This window comes from Coregonus clupeaformis, chromosome 36 (assembly GCF_020615455.1).
Source record: "Coregonus clupeaformis isolate EN_2021a chromosome 36, ASM2061545v1, whole genome shotgun sequence".
Classification (NCBI taxonomy): domain Eukaryota; kingdom Metazoa; phylum Chordata; class Actinopteri; order Salmoniformes; family Salmonidae; genus Coregonus; species Coregonus clupeaformis.
The window spans coordinates 17,359,544-17,384,596 of record NC_059227.1 but is presented as its reverse complement, the minus strand read 5'-3'; the positions used below and the strand labels follow the sequence as shown (position 1 = coordinate 17,384,596).

At 43.4% G+C, this 25,053-nt stretch overlaps 1 protein-coding gene across 1 annotated transcript in view; it reads right to left on the bottom strand.

Moving 5' to 3' along the window:
* Nucleotides 1-21,291, bottom strand: part of LOC121552274 (mannosyl-oligosaccharide 1,2-alpha-mannosidase IA-like) — a 177,302-nt gene extending 156,011 nt beyond the window's left edge. The window contains exon 1 of the mRNA XM_041865051.2: nt 20,385-21,291. Within this exon, the coding sequence (XP_041720985.2) occupies nt 20,385-20,888 (504 nt within the window). The 5' untranslated portion in view covers nt 20,889-21,291. The remainder of the gene's footprint in view (nt 1-20,384) is intronic.
* Nucleotides 21,292-25,053: the final 3,762 nt, after the last annotated feature.

The following is a 25,053-nucleotide window of genomic DNA, read 5'->3' as shown; positions in this document are numbered from 1 at the left end:
CTAGCTGTTAAGCAAATCAATTAGAAAATGTTATGTGAGGGTAACAGTAGTCACCAGAGAGACCTCTCTTTGATCTGCTCTCCACTGTCAACCAGATTACCATTTTGTAAATAAGCCCCAACCAATGACGCAGTCTGGCATCGACCCATCAGGACAACTCAGTGTCCAACACAAAGAGACTAAAACGCTCCATATTGTTTCATCCCACATTTTTCTTTTATCTTTGATGTGGGATGAAATGAGAGGTTTGTACAGTGGTAGAGAGCTAATTAGAACACAAATATTTTTTAAATCAGCTCCTCGTTTTGTGCAAATGAAAACCGGAGGGATTTCCAAAAGGGACTGGCCGGCAGGAGGCTCTGTAATGAGCTCTAATTAGCTCTCTCTCTCAGCCTCCCTCTGTGGTTGTGCTGCTCTGCTCTCTCTCTCTCTCTCTCTCTCTCTATGAGCTCTGAGCACAGACCGTCTCACACACACACACACACAGCCCATCCCAGGTCCAACTCTGCAGAGGAATGCTACTGTAGCAGCTCCATTCAAAGGAAGAAGTCAGACGCTATTCATAGCCAGGTATTTACAAGAATGTAGGCTAGTTCACCCATTTCGCACACTACACAAAGAAATGCATCACTCGGTCTACGCAGGTGTCTGTCTATGTCTCATACATAATACTGAGAAACTGAGAATAGTGAGAAAACCTCCACAATAGGAACAGTAAGGGCCTATTGGATTTCCTTCCTCCTTACAATGGGGTGTGACATCACAGCAAGCTCAGTCTTGTCATTATTACAGCCCTCTCACTAACCCACTTTCAGAAATCAATTGCCAAGGACAGGGGGAGGATGATATCATTGGCTAAGATGATTACTACCTTTACCACCCTTAAAATGTTCCATTGCAACCGTGTGGATCTAATGAGAACAGATGGGGGAAGTAACCTACATTATCTCCCAGCACTGATCAAATAGGCTGTCTCTCCATCTGACTGACAAGGAGATGGGGAAACCAGACTCTGGTACTCAGACAGAATCTGTGTAACTTTAGTTAGATTTCGGGGTGAATAGGACGTTTTTCTTTTTTTGCCATAATCGAAGGTAGACATTGACACAAAGCTAAAGAAAAGTTGTCTAGGGTTTCACTTCAATAGATTGTGAGATGATTCAAGTGGTATATAATCTTCTCAATGGCTGACATCATTGGCAGTGGAGTAGACCAACGAAGCACAATGAGCCACTGTATCCATTTCAGCATTCCCCACGGAGGTCGCCACTGTTACGGCGGCTTGTCATTATGCCAACGTGGACACTGGGGAGGCAAGCAATGAGTTCCTCCTCCTTCCTTCCTTCCTTCCTTCCTTCCTTCCTTCCTTCCTTCCTTCCTTCCTTCCTTCCTTCCACATACAGATGATTGCAAATCATTGACTGCTGTGCAAAGATCTGGGAGTTAATTACCCTGTTTGCTGGAGGTGTACTATTGAGTAATCTGTAACTGGAGGCATGTGTGTAGTTCTGAAGTCCCCAGGGAAGACTGGCAAATTACTGGACAACAAATCCAGTAGTGAAACAGAAGCTGAAATGAAATCCTCCCTGGTGGGTCTCCAGGGAAACTAACAGGTGCAGCTCAGGGGGAGGGGGGAGGGTGGGTGGAACACTGGGTACTGGAGACAAAGTGGGTCTTTGGCACAAGACGGCCAACCGGCACACGCATCCACACCCACTGCACATCTGCTGCCAATGCGCCGTCCCCTGGGACATCATGGGCACACAGCTGAAAGTGGGAGGCAGAGTTGGGTTATGGATGTTTGCCCTGCGGCCTGAAAGAAAGCAGAGTGATGGCTGCATGCCAGTGGGGTAAATTGGCTGTGGTTGATGATGGCACCTTTTTCACATGGAAAAGTGCTGGACAGGCTGGATTGAGTTACTCAGGTCAGATGCACACCTAGTCAGATGCCATCTGCACACTGACACTACTACACTTTTTTTTCTCTCACAGTCATGAATAAACTTATATCACCATTTGGATAATGCACTTAACAGTGGTAATAAAGCTCCTGTCTAAGCCTTAATTCTAATACAATCCAAAATATTGGGTATTTTTACTCCTCCAAAACAATTATTTCCAATGTTGTGATATTGAGCAATCACCCAAATAAGATACAAAACTGCATCTGCATAAATGTAAGGACCAACAAATATCTCTGATTTTCCTACTCCAAATTACAGTAGCTCTCGTATCTCAGAAGTATCACAGAAAATAATACATTAAAACATTTACGATGATCGACCCTGCAAAACAAGACACTTCAAAACCACTGCTTTCCTGTTTTGAGGAAATATGTTTTTCCTCCAAAGTCTAAGAAGATTAGCAAAACTGAGTGTGCGGCTTAACACAGGAAACATAATGAAAAATGTTCAGCGTTTTAAACCTGCGATGCCTTCAGGTATGTAACGCCGTTTGGGTCTTTGTGTGTCAAAGCTGAGTGTGCGGCTTAACACAGGAAACATAATGAAAAATGTTCAGCGTTTTAAACCTGCGATGCCTTCAGGTATGTAACGCCGTTTGGGTCTTTGTGTGTCAAAAAAGATACATGTCAAATAACACCATTTGACGCGTCAAATAAGCTTGTTGACCAAAAGAAGAACAGAATATAACTGCATTTCACATAATAATTTAACACATTCATACATTTTTTACGTAGTTATTACACAATGATTAAACTATCACTCATTTCATATGTCACAGCGATTCACCGATACGTATGCTATGATGCTGGTAAAGTTCTGTCTCGCGCACCTGCTGCTGCCACACGAAGCAGACACACACTTCCCCAAGCTCTGGGACTAGCTGATGGATGCAAACAATGGTATCCCCAAAAAACATAGCAAAACGACATTATCTGTTTCAGTAGCTATAGTTAGCTAGCTAACTAACTATCTAGCTAGGTGTCATCATCTAAAATACCCCTAATTTATAAAGACAGTTTTTGTATTTGGTCAGACCCAGTCCGGTCAAGCTCACTAGCCAGATGAAACTAGCTAGCTGCTTATAACGTTAGCTTTGGGCAACAGGGCTAGGTACACGTCAACTATGACAGACAAAATGAGAAGAAAAAAATCCAGAAAATCACATTGTAGGATTTTTAATGAATTTATTTGCAAATTATGGTGGAAAATAAGTATTTGCTCACCTACAAACAAGCAAGATTTCTGGCTCTCACAGACCTGTAACTTCTTCTTTAAGAGGCTCCTCTGTCCTCCACTCGTTACCTGTATTAATGGCACCTGTTTGAACTTGTTATCAGTATAAAAGACACCTGTCCACAACCTCAAACAGTCACACTCCAAACTCCACTATGGCCAAGACCAAAGAGCTGTAAAAGGACACCAGAAACAAAACTGTAGACCTGCACCAGGCTGGGAAGACTGAATCTGCAATCGGTAAGCAGCTTGGTTTGAAGAAATCAACTGTGGGAGCAATTATTAGGAAATGGAAAACATACAAGACCACTGATAATCTCCCTCGATCTGGGGCTCCACGCAAGATCTCACCCCGTGGGGTCAAAATGATCACAAGAACGGTGAGCAAAAATCCCAGAACCACACGGGGGGACCTAGTGAATGACCTGCAGAGAGCTGGGACCAAAGTAACAAAGCTTACCATCAGTAACACACTACGCCGCCAGGGACTCAAATCCTGCAGTGCCAGATGTGTCCCCCTGCTTAAGCCAGTACATGTCCAGGCCCGTCTGAAGTTTGCTAGTGTGCATTTGGATGATCCAGAAGAGGATTGGGAGAATGTCATATGGTCAGATGAAACCAAAATATAACTTTTTGGTTAAAACTCAACTCGTCGTGCTTGGAGGACAAAGAATGCTGAGTTGAATCCAAATAACACCATACCTACTGTGAAGCATGGGGGTGGAAACATCATGCTTTGGGGCTGTTTTTCTGCAAAGGGACCAGGACGACTGATCCGTGTAAAGGAAAGAATGAATGGGGCCATGTATCGTGAGATTTTGAGTGAAAACCTCCTTCCATCAGCAAGGGCATTGAAGATGAAACGTGGCTGGGTCTTTCAGCATGACAATGATCCCAAACACACCGCCCAGGCAACGAAGGAGTGGCTTCGTAAGAAGCATTTCAAGGTCCTGGAGTGGCCTAGCTAGTCTCCAGATCTCAACCCCATAGAAAATCTTTGGAGGGGAGTTGAAAGTCCGTGTTGCCCAGCGACAGCCCCAAAACATCACTGCTCTAGAGGAGATCTGCATGGAGGAATGGGCCAAAATACCAGCAACAGTGTGTGAAAACCTTGTGAAGACTTACAGAAAACGTTTGACCTGTGTCATTGCCAACAAAGGGTATATAACAAAGTATTGAGAAACTTTTGTTATTGACCAAATACTTTTTTCCACCATAATTTGCAAATAAATTCATTAAAAATCCTACAATGTGATTTTCTGGATTTATTTTTCTCGTTTTGTCTGTCATAGTTGACGTGTACCTATGATGAAAATTACAGGCCTCTCCCATCTTTTTAAGTGGGAGAACTTGCACAATTGGTGGCTGACTAAATACTTTTTTCCCCCACTGTATTTCCTTGAACTGAAGTTCGATTTCAATAGAAGAACAACAAGTGGCAGCATAGCTAATACTGAGTCACATGGATTCCTAAATCATTGAAAATGATTGCGGTTTCTGGTCATTGTTTTCAGGCTGTTTGCAATGGTGCTAGCTAGGTACCAAGCTAAAGCTAGCTTGCTAGCTAGCTACCCCAGAAGTTGGTAATAACATCTGTATCAAAGATATTTGTGAGTGACTTTGTCATACTGCAAACCGAAGTCAACGTAGTAGGGAGACAGCCTACCTTCAGTTTCCAAACTGTCATCAATGTAGACAAAATGCTTGATAATTATTCTGTATTCTGACTAGCTAGGATGAATCAGGAGCAACTGCTTGGGATGTGGCTGGCTGGCAGGCAGGCAGAAGCAGCAGGATCACCATCCTTTCTCCCCTGCCTCTAGGATGGTTGCATGTCGGGGATAATGTTGGACTACATAGCTAACATTTTTTATCCTGATCTTATTTCAAATGCTCACACAGACATTTTCCCATTTGGTCTGACAAATAATGGCTTATTAACAATGTGGTATTGTAAACACATTGTGGCCGGTATGGGTGCTTGTTTCCAGACCTTTTCTTTTACAGCTTTGACAGTGCATAGTGGTGGCGCTTGGCTTGTGCATGCAAATTCAGCGCACACAACATTCTATAAAATAAGTGTTATTTGATGTGTCATATTAAAATGCTTATTTGATGTGTATCTTTTGACACACAAAGACCCAAACAGTGTTCGATATTCAGGCAACTAGGATATTATAATTACTTATTTTTAGGGCATCAAGGTGCATTAATTGTTGCTTCTGTTTATGCGCCATTACGCCACTTCCATAAAGTGACATCTTTGCTGGCGTGGCCATGCGTGGTGCAAATCTGGGAGCTTCTCCTCCATGGCGTCTCATTGGCTTTTCAGTAAATTTCAGGCTTCTCCAAACCTGCTTTACATGAGATGAATTGGTCAGGAAATCAATGAGCCATTGTTCCTTTAAGTGTGTTCGGTCTCTGTGAAGTGTGGCCTGAGAGATGCTTGAGACCAGGTAGGTGAAGAGGAATCAGAATAGGCCACTGTGATTTACTGACAGATCAAGCATTCACCTTCTCCGACCATTATTCCACACCAGGTAAACCACACTGATGATAGTCAGCCTTCAGTAGCTATTAAAGCCACTGTGGACACAGCTTTAAGAAGGTCATGGACATTCTTCTATTGAAAGTTGCTTTGAGGACAAGAGTCATCCAGTTCTCTTCTGCAGAGCATAGTAGAGACTGCATTGTTGTAGCGAATAATTCCTTTCTCCTAATTGTTTGACTCATTACACCCATTACATTTTACATTTTAGTCATTTAGCAGACGCTCTTATCCAGAGCGACTTACAGTTAGTGAATACATATTTTTTTATATATACTGGCCCCCCGTGGGAATCGAACCCACAACCCTGGCATTGCAAACACCATGCTCTATCAACTGAGCTACATCCCTGCCGGCCATTCCCTCCCCTACCCTGGACGACGCTGGGCCAATTGTGCGCCGCCCATGAGTCTCCCGGTCGCGGCCGGCTGCGACAGAGCCTGGATTCGAACCAGGATCTCTAGTGGCACAGTTAGCACTGCGATGCAGTGCCTTAGACCACTACGCCACTCATTAAGCTGTAGCCAGGGACCTGAGAGTGTAGATATCACTGAAATATGTTGTCGTAACCCTCAAAGCAGAGCAGCAACAAAGTCGCGTGTAGGGTTAAAGCATTTGCTATGAAGATGAAAGTCTATCTTGCTTATCTCACACATCCTGTGGTCACTACAAAATCGAGTGCAAAGAATCATAGGGGTAAATCTATTAGACCTCCAATAGCGTGATAGGTAGGTAGCCTAGTTAACTGTGTTAAACAAACCTACAGAGGAACACCATATTAAACACAAATCAATAGAAACTAATTGTGGACAGGGAAAGATTAAATTGAAAAGGAAAATCCATAAACTCGCACTTCAGTAAGCTCCTGTTATTAATTGGGTAAAACCCACTGGAGTATAGATATTGGCAACAAAAAAATGCTATTGAACTAAAATGTTTATCTGAGGAGACATGTCCTGGCAAAAACCATTAGTAATGTGGCAGAGAAATGTAACAATTTCAATTGAAAGGTCTTACTTACACGCATCTTCAAAACGAGGTCTGGAAAGGACTATAATTGAAGAGGGAGTGTTCTGTTCAAACTCTGCGGACACATTTATTTGTTGGCTTGACCTTTTTATTCATTATTGGAAAAAGGCACAAGGCAAACTAATGAAGACATTGTGTTAGGCAAATCGATTTTCTTCCCTCCTCCCCTCCGTACGGAAGCAGTTAGGCCGAGCCATCAATCATTTGTTTAACAGGCTAGAGATCACGATTAAAGAGCAGAGGCCAAACTATTCAAATCTGTTGGCCTGTAAGAGATGTTTGTTGAAGGAATAGGCACAGCACTGTCTGCAAAGGTGATCCATTCTGCACTGTCAGCATTCAGATCTGATGGGATCGATCCAAAAGGTCCTCAACGAACACAAATGTGTTGTTTGAGTTTTGCTTCAGCGAACCCTCACATAAGCTATATAGCCTAGGTCTTGCTCACATGGGCAACTCCTTCCACGCGCGACATAACATTTCTCGGCCACTGTGACTGGCCGCTCTGCCATGTTCCACCTTTAGCCCTCCAGTGTAACGGTGTAGGTGCAGAGGTCAACCTGGAACAGCTCCTAGAGACCATTAATCACATGATGCTAGGATTTGTTTAATACTGATGTGTCCAATCAGTGCCTCACACAGGGGAGGGGCAAGTAATCAATAGGGTCTATGCTCTACAGCACATACTGTAGGTGTCAGCATTGATTCGCCTGCTTGATGACCTCACTAGGCCGACATTATGACACCCAAACAGAGGGGTTAATGCATGGATGTCTAGGATTGTACCTTAGCACTGGCGGTATATTTAGAGATTAGAGAGTGAGCCAACATCCTCATCAGAAGAGCCACTGTGCCATGGATCTTCCTTAACCACCTAAATAGTTAAGAGTTTCCATTTGTAACTATTAGCGTGCAGTAGCTCAGTCATTTTTCCTAGACTGCAGAACAGAGTGCTCTCCTCTCCTCTTGGCTGCTTATTTCCTCAGTCAGTCTTTGAGATTCCGTCCACGAGGCCTTTGGTTCTCCTCTGTCCACATAAGAGTGCAGCCAGCCTCCTGCTGTATACCTCTCTCCACTCTTTTATAGCAAGAATAAAAATGAAATGTTCCTTCTGAGCATAAAAAGGTAGCAGGGCAGTGATGAAAATGAAGGTGCCTGCAGATGCTCGAGGGCTTCAATTACTGCCTTTATTGTGCCGCAGGTCAACAGGGGGCCTTTGGCTCAGGCCTGGCTAAGGTCAGCCCAGTCCAGCTGAGTTTGAATGAGGCCAGGGCTTGACTCTGGGCCGGGCTGTGGTCTGACATGAGAAGGTGAGATTGTATGGGGTCAGGGGGACAGGAACGAAGAAAGAGCTTTTACAGATAAAGCAGGCAGCCAGAGGGTTAGGGCCTGGCAGAGAGAGAACCTCACCGCTGCCCTGCCCTCGCTCTCTCCTCTATCTCTTCTCTCCTCCTCTGTGCTACCTACCTCCCTTATTTACGAGTGGAAAAATAAGAGGTTGCTGGCTGAATTATTTAGTGTATAGCCTCTGCTTTCCTTTTCCAGTAAATGAATGTGGTGTGGTGTGCTGCGTACACTGCCAAAACCAACCTGGGCAGGGTCCATAAAGGTCCTTGAAAACACAAAACAAAACACACAATTCAATCTGAGACACAAAAAGAGTGGATACTGCGAAATAGAAGCAACTCTGTAAAGAGCCAACAGTTGGACAGCATGGGCCCGCTTGTTGTCCACTTGACTTTACAAAGAGCATCAATCCAAACCCCTAACAACATTCTCAGCTGTAAGCTGTGTCGTCCAAACTAACACTAAATGTCCCAGAGGCAGAACTGCACGTAGCTTGGCACATTGGATTTAAGACATAATTTCACAAAATGGGACCTCTCAAAATGAAAACAGCCATAATTCAGATATGCCTGGTTACTTAAATCCCCAAAGATAAACAGTTAGTCTGGAAGAGGCAAAACGCTGCCATGTAGAGCTGTGAGGTTGTCCTTTACCATAACGGTGTTAACAAGGACAAGTACGTCACAAGCCTAACAATAAATAGGGTTTAACGGTAGTAATCACATGGTGGCAGTCTGGCAGATAGAGGGGTTACAGCTGCCCGGGTATGCTACTCCAGGCCCTTGTACTCTGCCTCTGCTCTTGTCTGTATTCAGCAGTATAGCTGACAGAGGGGAAAACACAGCCTGTGGCCAAAAGCAGAGGATTGATGGCTCCTGCTACAGCGGGGCCGATTGATCACATTCACATTGGGCAAAGTTTGTCATCATAATAGGATTCAGGGCAGCAGCGGATGGGGCAGTGGAGAGTCTACCACGCTGCCGGGCTGTTAGGCTGGGGCTGGGAGGACTAATCCGTTAACCACAGGTCCTTATTGAAATGCATTTCCTCATTTAGTGCTGCAAAATTAATGGTGAGTGGGATGGTGTCTGAAAATAAAAGTTCAGCCATCTTTAATGAATGAGTGGTATTGCCAAAGAGGGGTGCACCTTTTCAGCCAGTTTGTCTGTCTGGCGACCCAATGCAATCACCCCTCTTCATGCAGAAATACAGCAGTCAGTCAGACTGGTCTGCCCTCATGCATGGGAAGTGCAATATGTGAAGGCTGCTGAAGAGATCTATTCAATCAGGGGACATTTGTACCGTGAAAATGACTTTCTCCTCCATCTTCCATCTCTGCCCTGGCTTGACAGTATTGACTGTCCTGATTGTGAACAATCCTCCGCCTTGAAAACTATTCCTATTTTAATCCCACTGACAGGCAGTGCATGAGAGGATATGCTCCTGAAATAACCTGCGGGTCAGTACTCCATCTATCTTTTCAGAAGTAATGCAAAATGTAATAACTTTTTGCAGATTGAAAATAAATGATCTGTGTGATTGAGAATCTGAGTACCTGGCTGCCAGCTACGATACTGTACACTAGAGGGGTTGAATTCAGAGGGTTGTTGTCCTATAACACAGTATTATATTTAGCCCGTAATAATGAAATATAAAGCAATTTATTGTAGTCTAGTCTAGAGTCATCTAAAGCAGACAAACAGCCGTGATTCTGCTGATGAATTGCAGTGAAGCAAAGACAATGGCACAGAATCCTAATCACGCAGGCAGGCAGCTGTATGTAGAAGAGAGGAGGCAGGACAGGACACTAGAAGATGAATTGGAGCTGAATCTCATCACTGATCCTTAGCCCTGCCTCTCTAGGTGTGAGGGAAACAGAGTGGAGCCCTCCTCAGAGGGGGATATTAGAAAAGTAATTAATACTAACTGGTCATTGGGCCCATAAATTATGGTTCACCTGAAGCAATATGAAGAAATCTATCTCCCAGCCACAGTAGTCTATACATTACAGGGTATACAAAGGGAATGGCAATAAAGCAAACGTTATGCTCTTCGGACTACAAATTAGCCTACCTAGAATTGAAGGTGTAGGCCTATACTGGCTTTAAAACACCAAATAAACATCACAGCACTCAAGTCGATCCAATGGTATCACTCAATAAGGCCTATAGCAGGGAAGAAAAAAAACCTGTGCCTGATATCAAGACTGCACCTGTATACTGTAAATCAAGATTATTTTCAAGAGGGCACTGAGTCAATGTCGCAGTAGGTGTTTATTGGCATTCAATAAATAAACGCTACTGTACAAAGAAACCTTTACCTCCAGACATGTGCCAGCTAGGAGACATCAATTTGTGACTCCTGAGTGGCGCAGTGGTCTAAGGCACTGCATCGCAGTGCTAACTGTGCCACTAGAGATCCTGGTTCGAATCCAGGCTCTGTCGCAGCCGGCCCGGCGTCGTCCAGGGTAGGGGAGGGAATGGCCGGCAGGGATGTAGCTCAGTTGATAGAGCATGGCGTTTGGAACGCCAGGGTTGTGGGTTCGATTCCCACGGGGGGCCAGTATAAAAAAATATGTATTCACTAACTGTAAGTCGCTCTGGATAAGAGCGTCTGCTAAATGACTAAAATGTAAATGTAATCAATTTCCCTTTTACAAAGCAATTAAGACTGAAGGTCAGGATGCCTCACACGGAGCCCATTCAAAAGGAAGGGCCCCGCAGAAAGTGGTCCCCAATACTTCCCCAATGGGACTGTTTGTCTCTCCCTTGGCGCTGATCAATTGGATTAGGCCTCTGTTCTGCTTTACGGACCAGAGTCAGAGTGATTATTAGAGTCAGTCAGTCGGGTGGAGGAGGCTGGTGGCTTGGAGCTTGCCCTGGGCTGGAGCTCGGAGGCGTAGTAGTGTGTAGTGGAGCCACAGTGGCCCACCAGTGGCCTCAACAATCAGTCCTTCAATCACTCAGGAGGCATGGGATCACTGGGCTCCTGGACTGGTGGTCAGCGTGAGGACGAAGTGCCAGGGGCTCCTAAGGCCTGTGTTCACTGAAGGATAGGAACATATAGTACACACACACACAGAGGGAGGGCGATGGGTTCACAGTATATGATTACCCTGAGTGACGCAGTCCTCTGCACATAGTCCTGACTTTAGAGTACAGGCAGTGCCCGAGGGCCTCATAAAACCTAAAAAGCATCATGGCTGCCAATACTGCCTTTTTGCTAGCTTTTAACTATATCCTCTTAGAGAGAAAAATAGGCCTACATCCTCTCTCTAGGAAGGATTGTTCCTGGGGCTAAGATATAGGATGACAAGAAGATGATCAGGTAGCGTAACTCTCACTTATTATGAAACACAAAATAACTACAATTACTATTGACTAGTTAGAGGACAAAGCCTACATTCTTCCTCAGTAAGGCGACACTACATAAAATGACACTAGCATACAACTGCGATACTCAAGGGTAATGGCCACTAACATAGTATGCTCCTGTGAAGAGGCTTCAGGCTTCATCAGTGTACAATAGACTTTATCCACCGACATAAACAACACCGTGCCCCTCTGTGAAACGCAGCAGGTTTGGCTGGCTGAAAGGGACCGCTATTAAAGCCATTAGACATTTAGACTGAGCACCTGGAATCCATTTAAAGAGGTAAATTAACAAAAGACAGGCTAGTAGCACAGAATCGAACAATAAGTTATAATTAGTTAATGACATGATTTACTGTAGGCCAGGCAGTTATCTGATTGAAACGCTATTGATGCAGTAGACAACATAGTGAGGAAGTTATCAAAGTAGAAGTGAGGAATAGAGGCTCCTGGTGGGCTTATTAGAATGTTCCAGAGGTAGGTCAGGATTGGGAATGCCATTTCGCTGTCGTCCATGGTTACAAAAGACAATCCACTGTCTGAGTGAGCAAAAATAACTCAACTGGATCTTAGGGGACAGTGAAGTGGAAAGAGAGAGAGAGAGGACCGCATCTTCCTTCCTTTCTAGACAGCCAAGGTGACTTGAGACCTTTAACAAACCCACAGCTTCTAATCCTTGGCTGCTGAGCCGGCTGGCCCTCTCCTCTCTGCCTGCAGAGTGGTGGTGTGGGAATGGGATGGGGGGGAATGAAAGCCTGATGGGGTATTAACTGTTTGCCCTTTAAGATACTGAATGCATACTGATAAATGGGTCAGCCCCACAGAGCTGCTGCCCAGGCAATCATTTGCATCTCATTTCCAAATGCTGACTAGCCCCGCCCCATGTTGAGAATGCTGTTCATTGACTACAGACATTTTACATTTACATTTTTAGTCATTTAGCAGACGCTCTTATCCAGAGCGACTTACAGTTAGTAAATACATTTTTTTTTTTATACTGGCCCCCCGTGGGAATCGAACCCACAACCCTGGCGTTGCAAACGCCATGCTCTATCAACTGAGCTACATCCCTGCCGGCCATTCCCTCCCCTACCCTGGACAACGCTGGGCCAATTGTGCGCCGCCCATGAGTCTCCCGGTCGCGGCCGGCTGCGACAGAGCCTGGATTCGAACCAGGATCTCTAGTGGCACAGTTAGCACTGCGATGCAGTGCCTTAGACCACTGCGCCACTCAGGAGCCCGCTCAGCGTTCAACACCATTGTCCCAGCCAAGCTCGTCACCAAGCCTAGGACTCTGGGTCTGAAAACCTCCCTCCGCAACTTGATCCTGGACATCCTGACAGGCCGACCCCAGGTGGTGAGGGTAGGCAACATCACATCCGCCACGCTGACCCTTAACACAGGGGCCCAACAGGGGTGTGTGCTTAGTCCCCTCCTGTACTCCCTGTTCACCCACGACTGTGTGGCCACGCAAGACTCCAACAACATTATCAAGTTCGCTGACGACACGACAGTGGTAGGCCTGATTACCGGCGACGATGAGTCAGCCTACAGAGAGGAGGTCAGTGACCTGGCGGTGTGGTGCCGGAGCAACAACCTCTCCCTCAACGTCAGCAAGACCAAGGAGCTGATCGTGGACTACAGGAAATTAGGGGGGAGAGCACGCCCCCATCCACATCGACGGGCCGCAGTGGAGCAGGTAGACAGCTTCAAGTTCCTTGGTGTCCAAATCACTAAAGACTTAAAATGGTCCAAACACAGGCGCACAGTCGTGAAGAAGGCACGACAGCGCCTCTTCCCCCTCAGGAGGTTGAAAAGTTTGGCATGGGCCCTCAAATCCTCAAAAGGTTCTACAGCTGTACCATTGAGAGCATATAAACTGGCTGCATCACTGCTTGGTATGGCAAGATCACTGCACTCGATCGCATGTCGCTACAGAGGGTTGTGCGGACAGCCCAGTACATCACTAAAACTAAAAGCATTGTATTTGGGTCAAATCATTCACTAAACCCTAAACCTCAACTACATCTCGTAATGAATAATGTGGAAATTGAGCAAGTTGAGGTGACTAAACTTCTTGGAGTAACCCTGGATTGTAGACTGTCATGGTCAAAGCATATTGATACAACAGTAGCTAAGATGGGGAGAAGTATGTCCATAATTAAGTGCTGCTCTGCCTTCTTAACAACACTATCAACAAGGCAAGTCCTACAGGCCCTAGTTTTGTCGCACCTAGATTACTGTTCAGTAGTCTGGTCAGGTGCCACAAAGAGGGACTTGGGAAAATTGCAGTTGGCTCAGAACAGGGCAGCACGGCTGGCCCTTAAAAGTACACGGAGAGCTAACATTAATGAAATGCATGTCAGTCTCTCCTGGCTCAGAGTGGAAGAGAGATTGACTTCATCACTGTTCATCACTGCTTGTTTTTGTACCGAGCTGTCTGTTTGGAATACTGGCACACAGCTTAGACACTCATGCATACCCCACAATACATGCCACCAGAGGTCTCTTCACAGTCCCCAAGTCCAGAACAGACTATGGGAGGCGCACAGTACTACATATTCCACATCAGGTAACTGATGCAAGCAGTAGAATCAGATTGAAAAAACAGGTAAAAATACACCTTATGGAACAATGGGGACTGTGAAGAGACAAACACAAGGGTATAGACACATGCATACGCACACATTGTGATAGTGCCCTCAAAGCTCATCACTAAGCTAAGGACCCTGGGACTAAACACCTCCCTCTGCAACTGGATCCTGGACTTCCTGACGGGCCGCCCCCAGGTGGTAAGGGTAGGTAACAACACATCTGCCACGCTGATCCTCAACACGGGGGCCCCTCAGGGGTGCGTGCACAAAGTCCCCTCCTGTACTCCCTGTTCACCCATGACTGCATGGCCAGGCATGACTCCAACACCATCATTAAGTTTGCAGACGACATAACAGTAGTAGGCCTGATCACCGACAATGATGGGACAGCATATAGGGAGGAGGTCAGAGACCTGGCCGTGTGGTGCCAGGATAACAACCTCTCTCAGGTTGAGAGCTTCCAGTTCCTTGGTGTCCACATCACCAACAAACTATCATGGTCCAAGACAGTCGTGAAGAGGGCACGACAAAGCCTATTCCCCCTCAGGAGACTGAAAAGATTTGGCATGGGTCCTCAGATCCTCAAAAAGTTCTACAGCTGCACCATCGAGAGCATCCTGACTGGTTGCATCACCGCCTGGTATGGCAACTGCTCGGCCTCCGATCGCAAGGCACTACAGAGGGTAGTGCGTACGGCCCAGTACATCACTGGGGCCAAGCAGAGGAAGGCCCTAAAAATTATCAACGTCTCCAGCCACCCTAGTCATAGACTGTTCTCTCTGCTACCGCACGGCAAGCAGTATTTTTTCTTAAACTGCATTCTTGGTTATGGGCTTGTACGTATTTCACTGTAATGTCTACACCGGTTGTATTCGGCGCATGTGGCAAATAGAATTTGATTTCATTTCATTGTTGTATGGTGGTTTAAACATTTTGTATTGTAGATAGGTAGTGGTGTAATAATGTCATGATGTACTGTTTTATATTTTGTTTTATATGTAATGTAAGTGCTTTAATACGTTTGGACCCGATGAAGAGTTAATGGGGATCCCTAATAAATACAAATCACTGGGGCCAATCTCCCTGCCATCCAGGACCTCTATATCAGGCAGTGTAAAAAGACGGCCAGGAAAATCGGCAAAAGACTCCAACCACCCAAGCCATTTACTATTTTCTCTGCTGCCGCACGGCAAGAGGTACCGGTGCATCAACTCAAACACCAACAGGTTCTTGAACAGCTTCTATCCCCAAGCAATACGACTGATAAATAGCTAACAAAATAGCTACACAGACTGAGTTAAACTTGTATCTTTATTGACATTTTATTAACTTCGTCTCTATGCACACTCACAGGGCCCTACACACTCACACACACTGTCACTCCAACACACAAACAAACACACTCCATCATTTGCTTACTCACACATAATATGCACATTTTTACTGACTCTACACATCCACTCACATACAAGCTGCTGCTATTCTGTTTATCTTATATCCTGTTGCCTAGTCACCTTACCCCTACACATACAGTATCAACCTCCATCACTCCAGTATCCCTGCACATGTAAATATGGTATTGGAACTGACTTTTTAAATATTTCCTGTATATAGTATGCTTACTTACTTGGATATTTCCTATTCTTGTTTCTCGTGTGTTTTTTTTGTAGTAATACATTGTTATTGAAATGTTGGGTATTGAGTTTGCAAGAAAGGCATTTCACTGTCTTGTGCATGTGACATTAAAAACTTGAAACCTGCCCGGGAGCCTGGGGAAACATCAGGCAGCACACACTTACACACACAGAAAGAGGGTGACATGTGAATCAGCAACAAGAGGATGCTGCGTGTGGTGCCTATGAACTGTGCTGTAATTAGCCAATGGTTGCAACGGCAAAGATAAGCCTAAACGATTCACCCAGTAAGGGTCTTTGTCAAACAGGCTTTTTCCTATGGCAATGTTTTGTTTCTACCCTGTATTTTTGCAGGTTTGTAAGATGGAATGTGTGTAGGCTACTACTGAACTACAGTAAAGACTGGGGATATAAACAGAGACTGTTTATCTCATAGAAATAGAATGCGCTTGGAACCTCTAACCCTGTCAATTTGACTGGTAAAATCATGGGTACCTTGCAATGGCTGCCTGGTATTATGATGCAATAATTTCCATGGTCAGTTGAGTTCAATCAACAAATCAGAGCACATATTGATGGGTACACTTCCTGCTTTTTCTTCCAGCTTTGCTCCTCACAATGGCCACCAGGCCACCCATTATGCAATCATTGACTTGAATAGATGCGGTAGAGGTCAATGGAACGCAGACCATGGGGATAGAAGATGGGCGCCAGATTCGTGCACATTCAACAAAGCTGATTAACAATGTAGATATTCGTCAAATCCGTCATGATTGATGTATTGTAAAAGGCCCACAATGTGGTTACTAAAGTCCGATTTGGATATATTTCATAACATTTATAAGTTGTTCCTTTTCATGTTTAGAAGGAGTGACTGCTAAATGCTAACTCCTGTTCGTATAAGCTGGTAGCATAGCTAGCATACAGAAAATCGGTGGTGGTAGTCAATGTCATTTTTAACTGCAATGCAGTTGATTGGTGACGATGACATGACATCCATACAAGCATTTTACCTCAACATAGTGTGAAATACACATAAACAATAGCCTAAATATAGGCCCATTTTGCTGGGGGGCAATGAGAAGATTCCGGATCTTTCCCCACGCGGTTCCACGGCATTTCCATTGTTTGGGTCGAGTCCTATTGACCTCTTTACCACATCTATGGGGACGCCCGTTCTATTCATTCTATGGTTCACCTACTGTCTCTGATATACCCATACAATGATTCACAGTGGAACCTTGAAAGGGGGACAGGCAGGTGGTTGTGCAAGAAGGGAACTAGGCCCATCTCAACTACTTTCAAAAGAATGTACAGAATATTTTCCCATTACAAATAAAAATGACTCACCTTGTCTATAACAAACTACACAAAGCATCACTTCTGGTTATTTGGTTGAGCAATGTTTCCATAGCAGGCCTAAACCAGCACATCCCTCCCCCTAACACACACACACACACGGAGAAAAATGATGCGATTCTAAGCCCAATGCTGGTACCTGAGCTGAGGACTTTGCACCCATAAACATGGCAAATGTTGATTGACTGCTGAAGAATATGCCACCACTGCAGTTTCCTCTAAATCACCTTATGCCTCCTGAATAATTTGATCTCATCAAGTTGTAAGCTGATAGTCGACATGAGGAGAAGCCAAAACCAAATGCACAGAGGCCAGAGAAATGTCATGCAGAAGTAGGGCTGGACGGTATACCGTATTTTACGATATACTGGTATTGATGCAGGGAACAGTTTGGGTTTTATCTTGACCTTCTATAACGGTATTTGAATGTTTGGTTTGTTAAATGTGGTATGCCGTGTGTAACGTCCATTTTTATAATTTACTTTGCTACTTGAGTCATCTCTCTCTCCGCTCTCTCTCCATGCCGCTTTCCACACAGACCTAGCCCCACCCCCTGTCACTCAAGGAGCGCATTTGTTGTTCCTCGACCACGAGACACTACGATGCTGTTTTCACTTTGCTTTTTAATATTAATCCACTAGTGTTCTATAATTATATTATTAGTTTGTGTTCCTTACATCTGCAATTAGATAGTTTGTATTTTCTTAGCAAATTGGGCCTAAATCTTGTTAGCCGCTAATGCTAATCGCTAGCTAGCTAATAAATGTACTGAGTCAGAGCAAACTTAATTAGCTATTCAGCCTGATAATACCAGTGATGGTGTAGACCTAAAGCTGCATATTTTTTGTGCAACAGTATCTTCTAAATCAAAGAGGAATACGCGAAGCAAGAATATGTTAGCTACATGAACTAGCTAAAAGATTATAGGGTCCCCTAGGAAACACTTATCAACACGTCGGTTCCTACCCTGTCACAATAACTCCTCCCTGGCATTTTTTTTCGCTGTCATGTCAAACACTGTATTCAAAGTGCCCACTATTATATTCTAACTATAGAATTAGAATAATCATTCTATTTCCATGATTCCAACAGTTCACCCAAGTGTTTTGCTCTAAATCGCAAGTCAAATCGCAATTGCAACATTTCGTAAAAAATATGGCCTAGATTGTTTGCTGATATTGTGCAGCCCTACGTGGCAGTGTGGAAATGATCTCAAATGAGTGCAAGAAATGCAGAAATGTATGAAAATGCAGAAAATTATGTTTGGTTGAAGTTCAATTGAACAGTATAAAACAAATCAGAATGGAGAAAGACCCATTGAAATCATTTAGAATGTATGTGTTGCCACCCTAGGGTCACGCACTACTCATAAAGCACTTGTATTATTCTAAAACATATATATTTGTATATATACCGTGATATATTTTGGCCATATCGCCCAGCCCTATGCTGAAGTGACAAACCAGACAAGGTTTTCACAAGTGGTGAGTTGTTCTGCACTCAATTTTTTTTTCTTCTCCAAGACATTGGCCCACTGAATTGAAGTGATTCTGACCCCTTCACTACTCCTACATCATTTACACTATCCATCATAGTATGGGAGTTAGGGATGGGGGGGAATCGATACAGTAGAGTATCGCAATATTACTTTTGACTATATTTGATTGATTATATTACCTTTTTTTGCTAGGTAGTTAGCCTAGCGCTAGTCGGCTGTACCTGCGTCAAAACTTTAGTATTTCTCCTCCTATAGCTTGGCCTCAATCTTCTCCTAAAATGGTGTGCCAACATGTTTTCAGCACTTTCATTTCCATAACTGATTAAAACTCACTTTCTCATGGCTCTCTCGTCCCTCTACAGCAGACATATAGTGAGCAATATATTTGGAACATCAAATCGCAAAAGAATTGCAGTATCGAATCGCAATACATATAGAAACGTGATAAACCATGATACATATTGAATCGCAATACATATCGTATCGGCACCTAAGTATTGGGATAATATCGTATTGTGAGGTCCCTGGCAATACCCAGCCCTAATGGGAGTGTCTCTGAAATGGTTGGCTCATTCATTGTTTAAAAACAGGTCTGTCAGGAGTCTAAAGGTTTGCACACATCGCACCGAATGTGGATCTAGCGTTCCGTCTGCTGATCGTTCAGCACTCTGTGTTTTAGGGACCACCCGCTGGAGATGTCTGACTGCTGACATTTTTCAAGTCAAATCCGTGCACACTCAGAGGTGCTAAGTAGTCTCGGCCAGCAAAGTTACTGGTGTGTCTGAGCCCTTAGACCTGCTTGCCCCATCTAACCAGATATAAAGGTAGTGGGATTTATGTCCCCTATAGCCTACAGTTGTAGTGTCTGTATCCTGACATTGCACAACCATTGGCAAATAACTAGGCCTAAATGATGTACAATACAATAGACTGTTAGTTTCCACAAATCCCAGTTGTTAGACTCACCTAGCTAGGTAACATTTTACTTCATAGTGCTGATATTATTGTGTATTACTGTAAGTGTAATAAGCATTGTGTAAGCCTGCTTATTGTTACACTGTCCTTAGGGTTAGGGACACTGATGTGAGTGTAGTCTAATAGTGTCCTGTGTACCACGTAATTAGGGTACACCACACCCATTATATATTTACAACAAATTAAATGGCTAAGCATATATTTAGAAAAAATGCATTGCTCTGAGCTACACAGTACACTGTAACACATTGTTACCCCAAATTATATAAAATGGACAATGTTGTGGTTTGTCTACATTACAGGACAAGGAGTACACAGGATGTACTCTGGTCAATCTGGTGAGAATGAAAAGCATGATATAGAGAATATATCAATTCAGGATGGATTTCTACAGTATATCTGGATACAAAGTAAATTCATTAGTTCAAAGTTCAACAGGCACAAACTTCAAGCTGACAACGTTATGCCTGTGCTGTGTACAGACTAGAGTTGTATAACTGTAGTACATTTTAAATTTTAGTCATTTAGCAGACGCTCTTATCCAGAGCGACTTACAGTTAGTGAGTGCATACATTGTTTTGTTTTTTCATACTGGTCCCCCGTGAGAAACGAACCCACAACCCTGGCGTTGCTAACGCCATGCTCTACCAACTGAGCTACACGCGACTAGTACAGTGTGTTGTGTACAAGGAACTTGCCGATTAGGCTACACAGTACAGCAAACGCAGTACGGGAAGCAAAACTAGCTAACCACATACACCAAAAGCTGCCATACTGGTTGTAGTGGATGTAAAAAAAAAAAAAAAAAAAAGAACAATAAAATATCACTCACCTCTTTAATTTTTGCTCGTCTCTCTTTGGTTTCCGGATCGGTTGGCTCGTGCCCTGTTGCTCCGGGTGGCCGGACATATTCAATGACTGGAAGGTTATTGTAATCTTTCCTACCTTTCCCTTCCTTCAAAACTTTGTCCTTCTCGTTTTGTATATCTTGCTTTATCTCATCTGGTCGTTTCTGGAGAGTGTCTTTTGCTTCAACCAAAGCCTTTTCGTGGTCCTTTCTAATCTTGGATAATATTTTTTCGTCGGTCCCAACTGCAACGTTTGAATCACTGGCCGTACCTGTTCGCGTGTTGGTTTCTACCGCGGACGAGTGGAAAAAAACTCCGCTCAGTAGCTTAGAGGAATCCGGTAGGAAGAAAATAGCCCCGAAACAAAGCGTAATAAAAGCGCTAAAAACTAATAGCAAAATGAATTTCTCTGTCAGTCTGAAGGAGGTCGGGCTGGCAGACTTCCTACTCGGGGTAGCTGTAAAAGGCAATAGAGTTGCTACTGGCATTTTCCTTGTCGTTCAAGACAAAACAAATGAATTAAATTCTAAAATCGGCACAGTCTTAGCTTCCGTACAACAATATTAGTTATCAATTTCCCATATGTATATCAGAAATGAATAACTTAGTATTCTGTAAAAGTTACACTATTGAGCAGTGTCCTGCTGTTTCAACTGCCCATACTGAGACACATCTGCAAAACTCTTCGCCAAGCTCAGAACAGAACGGAAAGAATGGCAGCAATGCGCTATCGACAGCCCTTCTTGTCCAATGGCTTTTCTCTGCGCGTACAGTTAGCAATTGTGGGCGTGTTTCCGGACCCGAAGGTGACACACTTGTTTTAATGCCTTGTACAAACTGAATTGGTCACTCACAAATAAAGACACATGTAGTGATCAAAACGATAAAAGAAAGTGGTCATATAAAACGGTTCTAGATGTATGTCTTCCGTCAGTCAGTAGCACGTGGACATTCCACATCAGCTCTTGCGTTTATCATGTGCCTTTGCGGGAAGCGTCACTAGTTTCAAAGTAATAAACCCCGCCTATTTCTACAATTTCTCTCAATTCTGATTTTAAACCTAACCTTAACCCTAACCTTTACCACAGTGTTAACTTATGCCTAACCCTTACCTTAAATTAAGACCAAAAAGCTAATTTTCGAATATAGCCAATTTTGACTTTGTGGCTGAAGATTGTCAGAGGACATATTTTGGGTGACTTGTGAAAGGGGCCCCGATTCGAATCAACAACCTTGTGTCCACTCCCGAGCCTACATTAGTAAGGCAAGGTTTTGCATTGGTTGGACTTACTTATAATGTATAATGAAACGAAAATAATGAATAAAATAAACTTGTCCCAGTAGAGTTGTAATGAGATGTTTTGGGGATTTAGAGATATCTATCCATTATTTTGAATGCTTGAAAGTAAACAAAAGTATTTAATATATTGTAAAGATAAAACCCAAAGAATGCTCTTAAAATATATAGCTTTTTACAAATATAATAGGTTTCCCTTAGTTTTATGTTGAAAGCGATACAATGACCTTAAAGGGATAGTTCAAATTACAAAATGACACATTTGGTTCCTTACCCTATAAGCAGTCTATGGACAAGGTATGATAGCAATCCATGTTTTGGTTTTATTTCCCTGGCACTGTTTCCAAATGCGTTTGTGGCACAAATCCCATTTAGCATTTAGTGATCCCTTTAAACATTCCCTCTAGTGGCAAACTGTTATCGGGGGAGGGGAGGGGTCTATATAAATAAGCAATAAGCCACGAGGAGGTGTGGTATGTGGCCAATATACATTTTACATTTACATTTCAGTCATTTAGCAGACACTCTCATCCAGAGCGACTTACAGTTAGTGAGTGCATACATTTTTGTTTTCATACTGGGCTGTTCACAACCCTTAGCCGTGGTATATTGGCCATATATCACAAACCCCGAGGTGCCTTATTGCTGTTAGAAACTGGTTACCAACGTAATTTGAGCAGTAAAAATATATGTTTTGTCATACCCGTGGTATACGGTCTGATATACCACGGCTGTCAGCCAATCAGCATTCATGGCTCGAACCACCCAGTTTATAAAATATAATCATTAGCTAATCAAACCCTTTTAGTATGTCATACATTTGAGGATTCAGTTGATAATTTGGTGTGTATAAATTCAAAGTGTCATTGGTGTTACTCAATTTCAATTAAGGGAAAATAGATTGTGTGCATAACGATTAATCATATCACTTCAGTAAATTATTTTGAAAGGAAAAATCCCAAATTACTTAAAATGTGTCATTTGTGATACTGTCATTGGTGTTACTACTCTTACTGGTGGCACAATGTTATCACAATGGTACATTAAGTAATTGAGCTGTCATATTAGTTGATTTAGAATGGTAAAATACCCAAATAATTTAAATAAATAGAAATCTAGAAAAAGGAAGTTATCCCCCCCCCAAATGCCATGCCCAAATGGCACTGCAATTCAAGAACGACCCTTATGTAAAATGATGCCAGTCTTATCCCACCACATGTGTCAATCACCTACAGTAGTCCTTCACCTCATGATTCTGTTATTTGATGATTTGTATTGGAACAAGCAACATTCCCTAGAAAAGTGTAGCCCTGCTTTGACATGTTTTTCACTTGCAAGCAGGAGATTGCCCTAATCCAGGATTTACTAAACTCGGTCCTCGGGACCCCAAGGGGTGCACGTTTTGTTTTTTGCCCTAGCACTACACAGCTGATTCAAATAATCACCTTAATCATCAAGCAAAAACCACCCCTTGGGGTCCAGAGGACCGAGTTTGGGAAACGTTGCCCTAACCCGTACTTTTGTCCAGATTGGTTGCTTACAAGTCATTAAAGCTATACAGTACTGCTGCTATATGATGACATTGACACATTCACAATACTATTTGTTTATGCAGCAATTCAAAAGAAAATTGAAATGACCAAACATGGTTGCTTTGACGTTAAATGCTTGTTGCAGCAATCTGCTGACAACCAATCATCCAGGATATTACTTTCTATTTCCTTTCAATGCAATCTAACGTCAATATTTGAATATTTTCTGGAAAGATCCTGTGTTTGATTGACACTTCCAGAGAGTTTTGAGAGGCTACTAGTGTTGGGTTGTGTACCCTGTGAAGCTTTGCAACCAATCAGATGTTAAGTAGGCCATGTCACCCAGCTGTGTTATTCCTCCTTGCTCCCTCTTTAGCTATAGTCCAAATATAACCACTGATTCAACCACCATCGCCACCTTGTCCCCCAGGCAAGATGCACTCATTTGTGTAGCTGAAGAGAGAGAGGCTGGATATATTCAGTGAAAAGGGTCACTAATTGGAGTGGGAGTTTAAACTCCCTCACATTCCATTTTGTTCCTCCCTGACAGAAATCAAACAAATTATTTTGAAATGTTTTAATAAGACTAGAAAATATTCTAATTTGTAGGCCTATTGGACTGTTTGCTTTGCATGCAGTGAGGCTCAGACAAAGAATGTGCCAGCTGAGTTTTTGGAGGAAGGGGGAGTTCATTGTAACATAAAAAAATGCAGAGCAGAAATGATCATATCAAAGCACACAAAGGCATGTGAGGTCTGTATTATCTAATTCTACATCAGAGGCTTCCATTCATATTTTTCTCTGCACTAGCAAGCACTAACTTATCATTGTTATTTCCCCCCAATGGAGTTAACAGGGCTTCATGTCGAGGAGAAATGGAGGCTGCGAAGTCTTTTCCTGAAAGGAATTATATATAGTATCAGAAATCAAATCAAATCAAATCAAATTTTATTTGCCACATGCGCCGAATACAACAAGTGTAGACATTACCGTCAAATGCTTACTTACAGCCCTTAACCAACAATGCATTTCTTTTAAAAATAAAAGTAAAATAAAACAACAACAACAACAAAAAAGTGTTGAGAAAAAAAGAGCAGAAGTAAAATAAAATAACAGTAGGGAGGCTATATATACAGGGGGGTACCGGTGCAGAGTCAATGTGCGGGGGCACCAGCTAGTTGAGGTAGTTGAGATAATATGTACATGTGGGTAGTGTTAAAGTGACTATGCATAAATAATTAACAGAGTAGCAGCAGCGTAAAAAGATGGGGTGGGGGTGGGGGGGCAGTGCAAATAGTCCGGGTAGCCATGATTAGCTGTTCAGGAGTCTTATGGCTTGGGGGTAGAAGCTGTTGAGAAGCCTTTTGGACCTAGACTTGGCGCTCCGGTACTGCTTGCCGTGCGGTAGCGGAGAGAACAGTCTATGACTAGGGTGGCTGGAGTCTTTGACAATTTTGAGGGCCTTCCTCTGACACCGCCTGGTATAGAGGTCCTGGATGGCAGGAAGCTTGGCCCCAGTGATGTACTGGGCCGTACGCACTACCCTCTGTAGTGCCTTGCGGTCGGAGGCCGAGCAGTTGCCATACCAGGCGGTGATGCAACCAGTCAGGATGCTCTCGATGGTGCAGCTGTTGTTAGCATGAACTCTGTATTCTAAAGGGTTTATTCTTCCCATTCATACAATGGAGTTGAATGGCACATATTGTACAGACTGTGATGTATGAGGTTTGTCATATGATTACATCCATAAAGTATGACTAGGTCTACACATTCATAAAGGAATGTATCAATAGGACGGTATCTTTCATACAGCACACCCTTTAT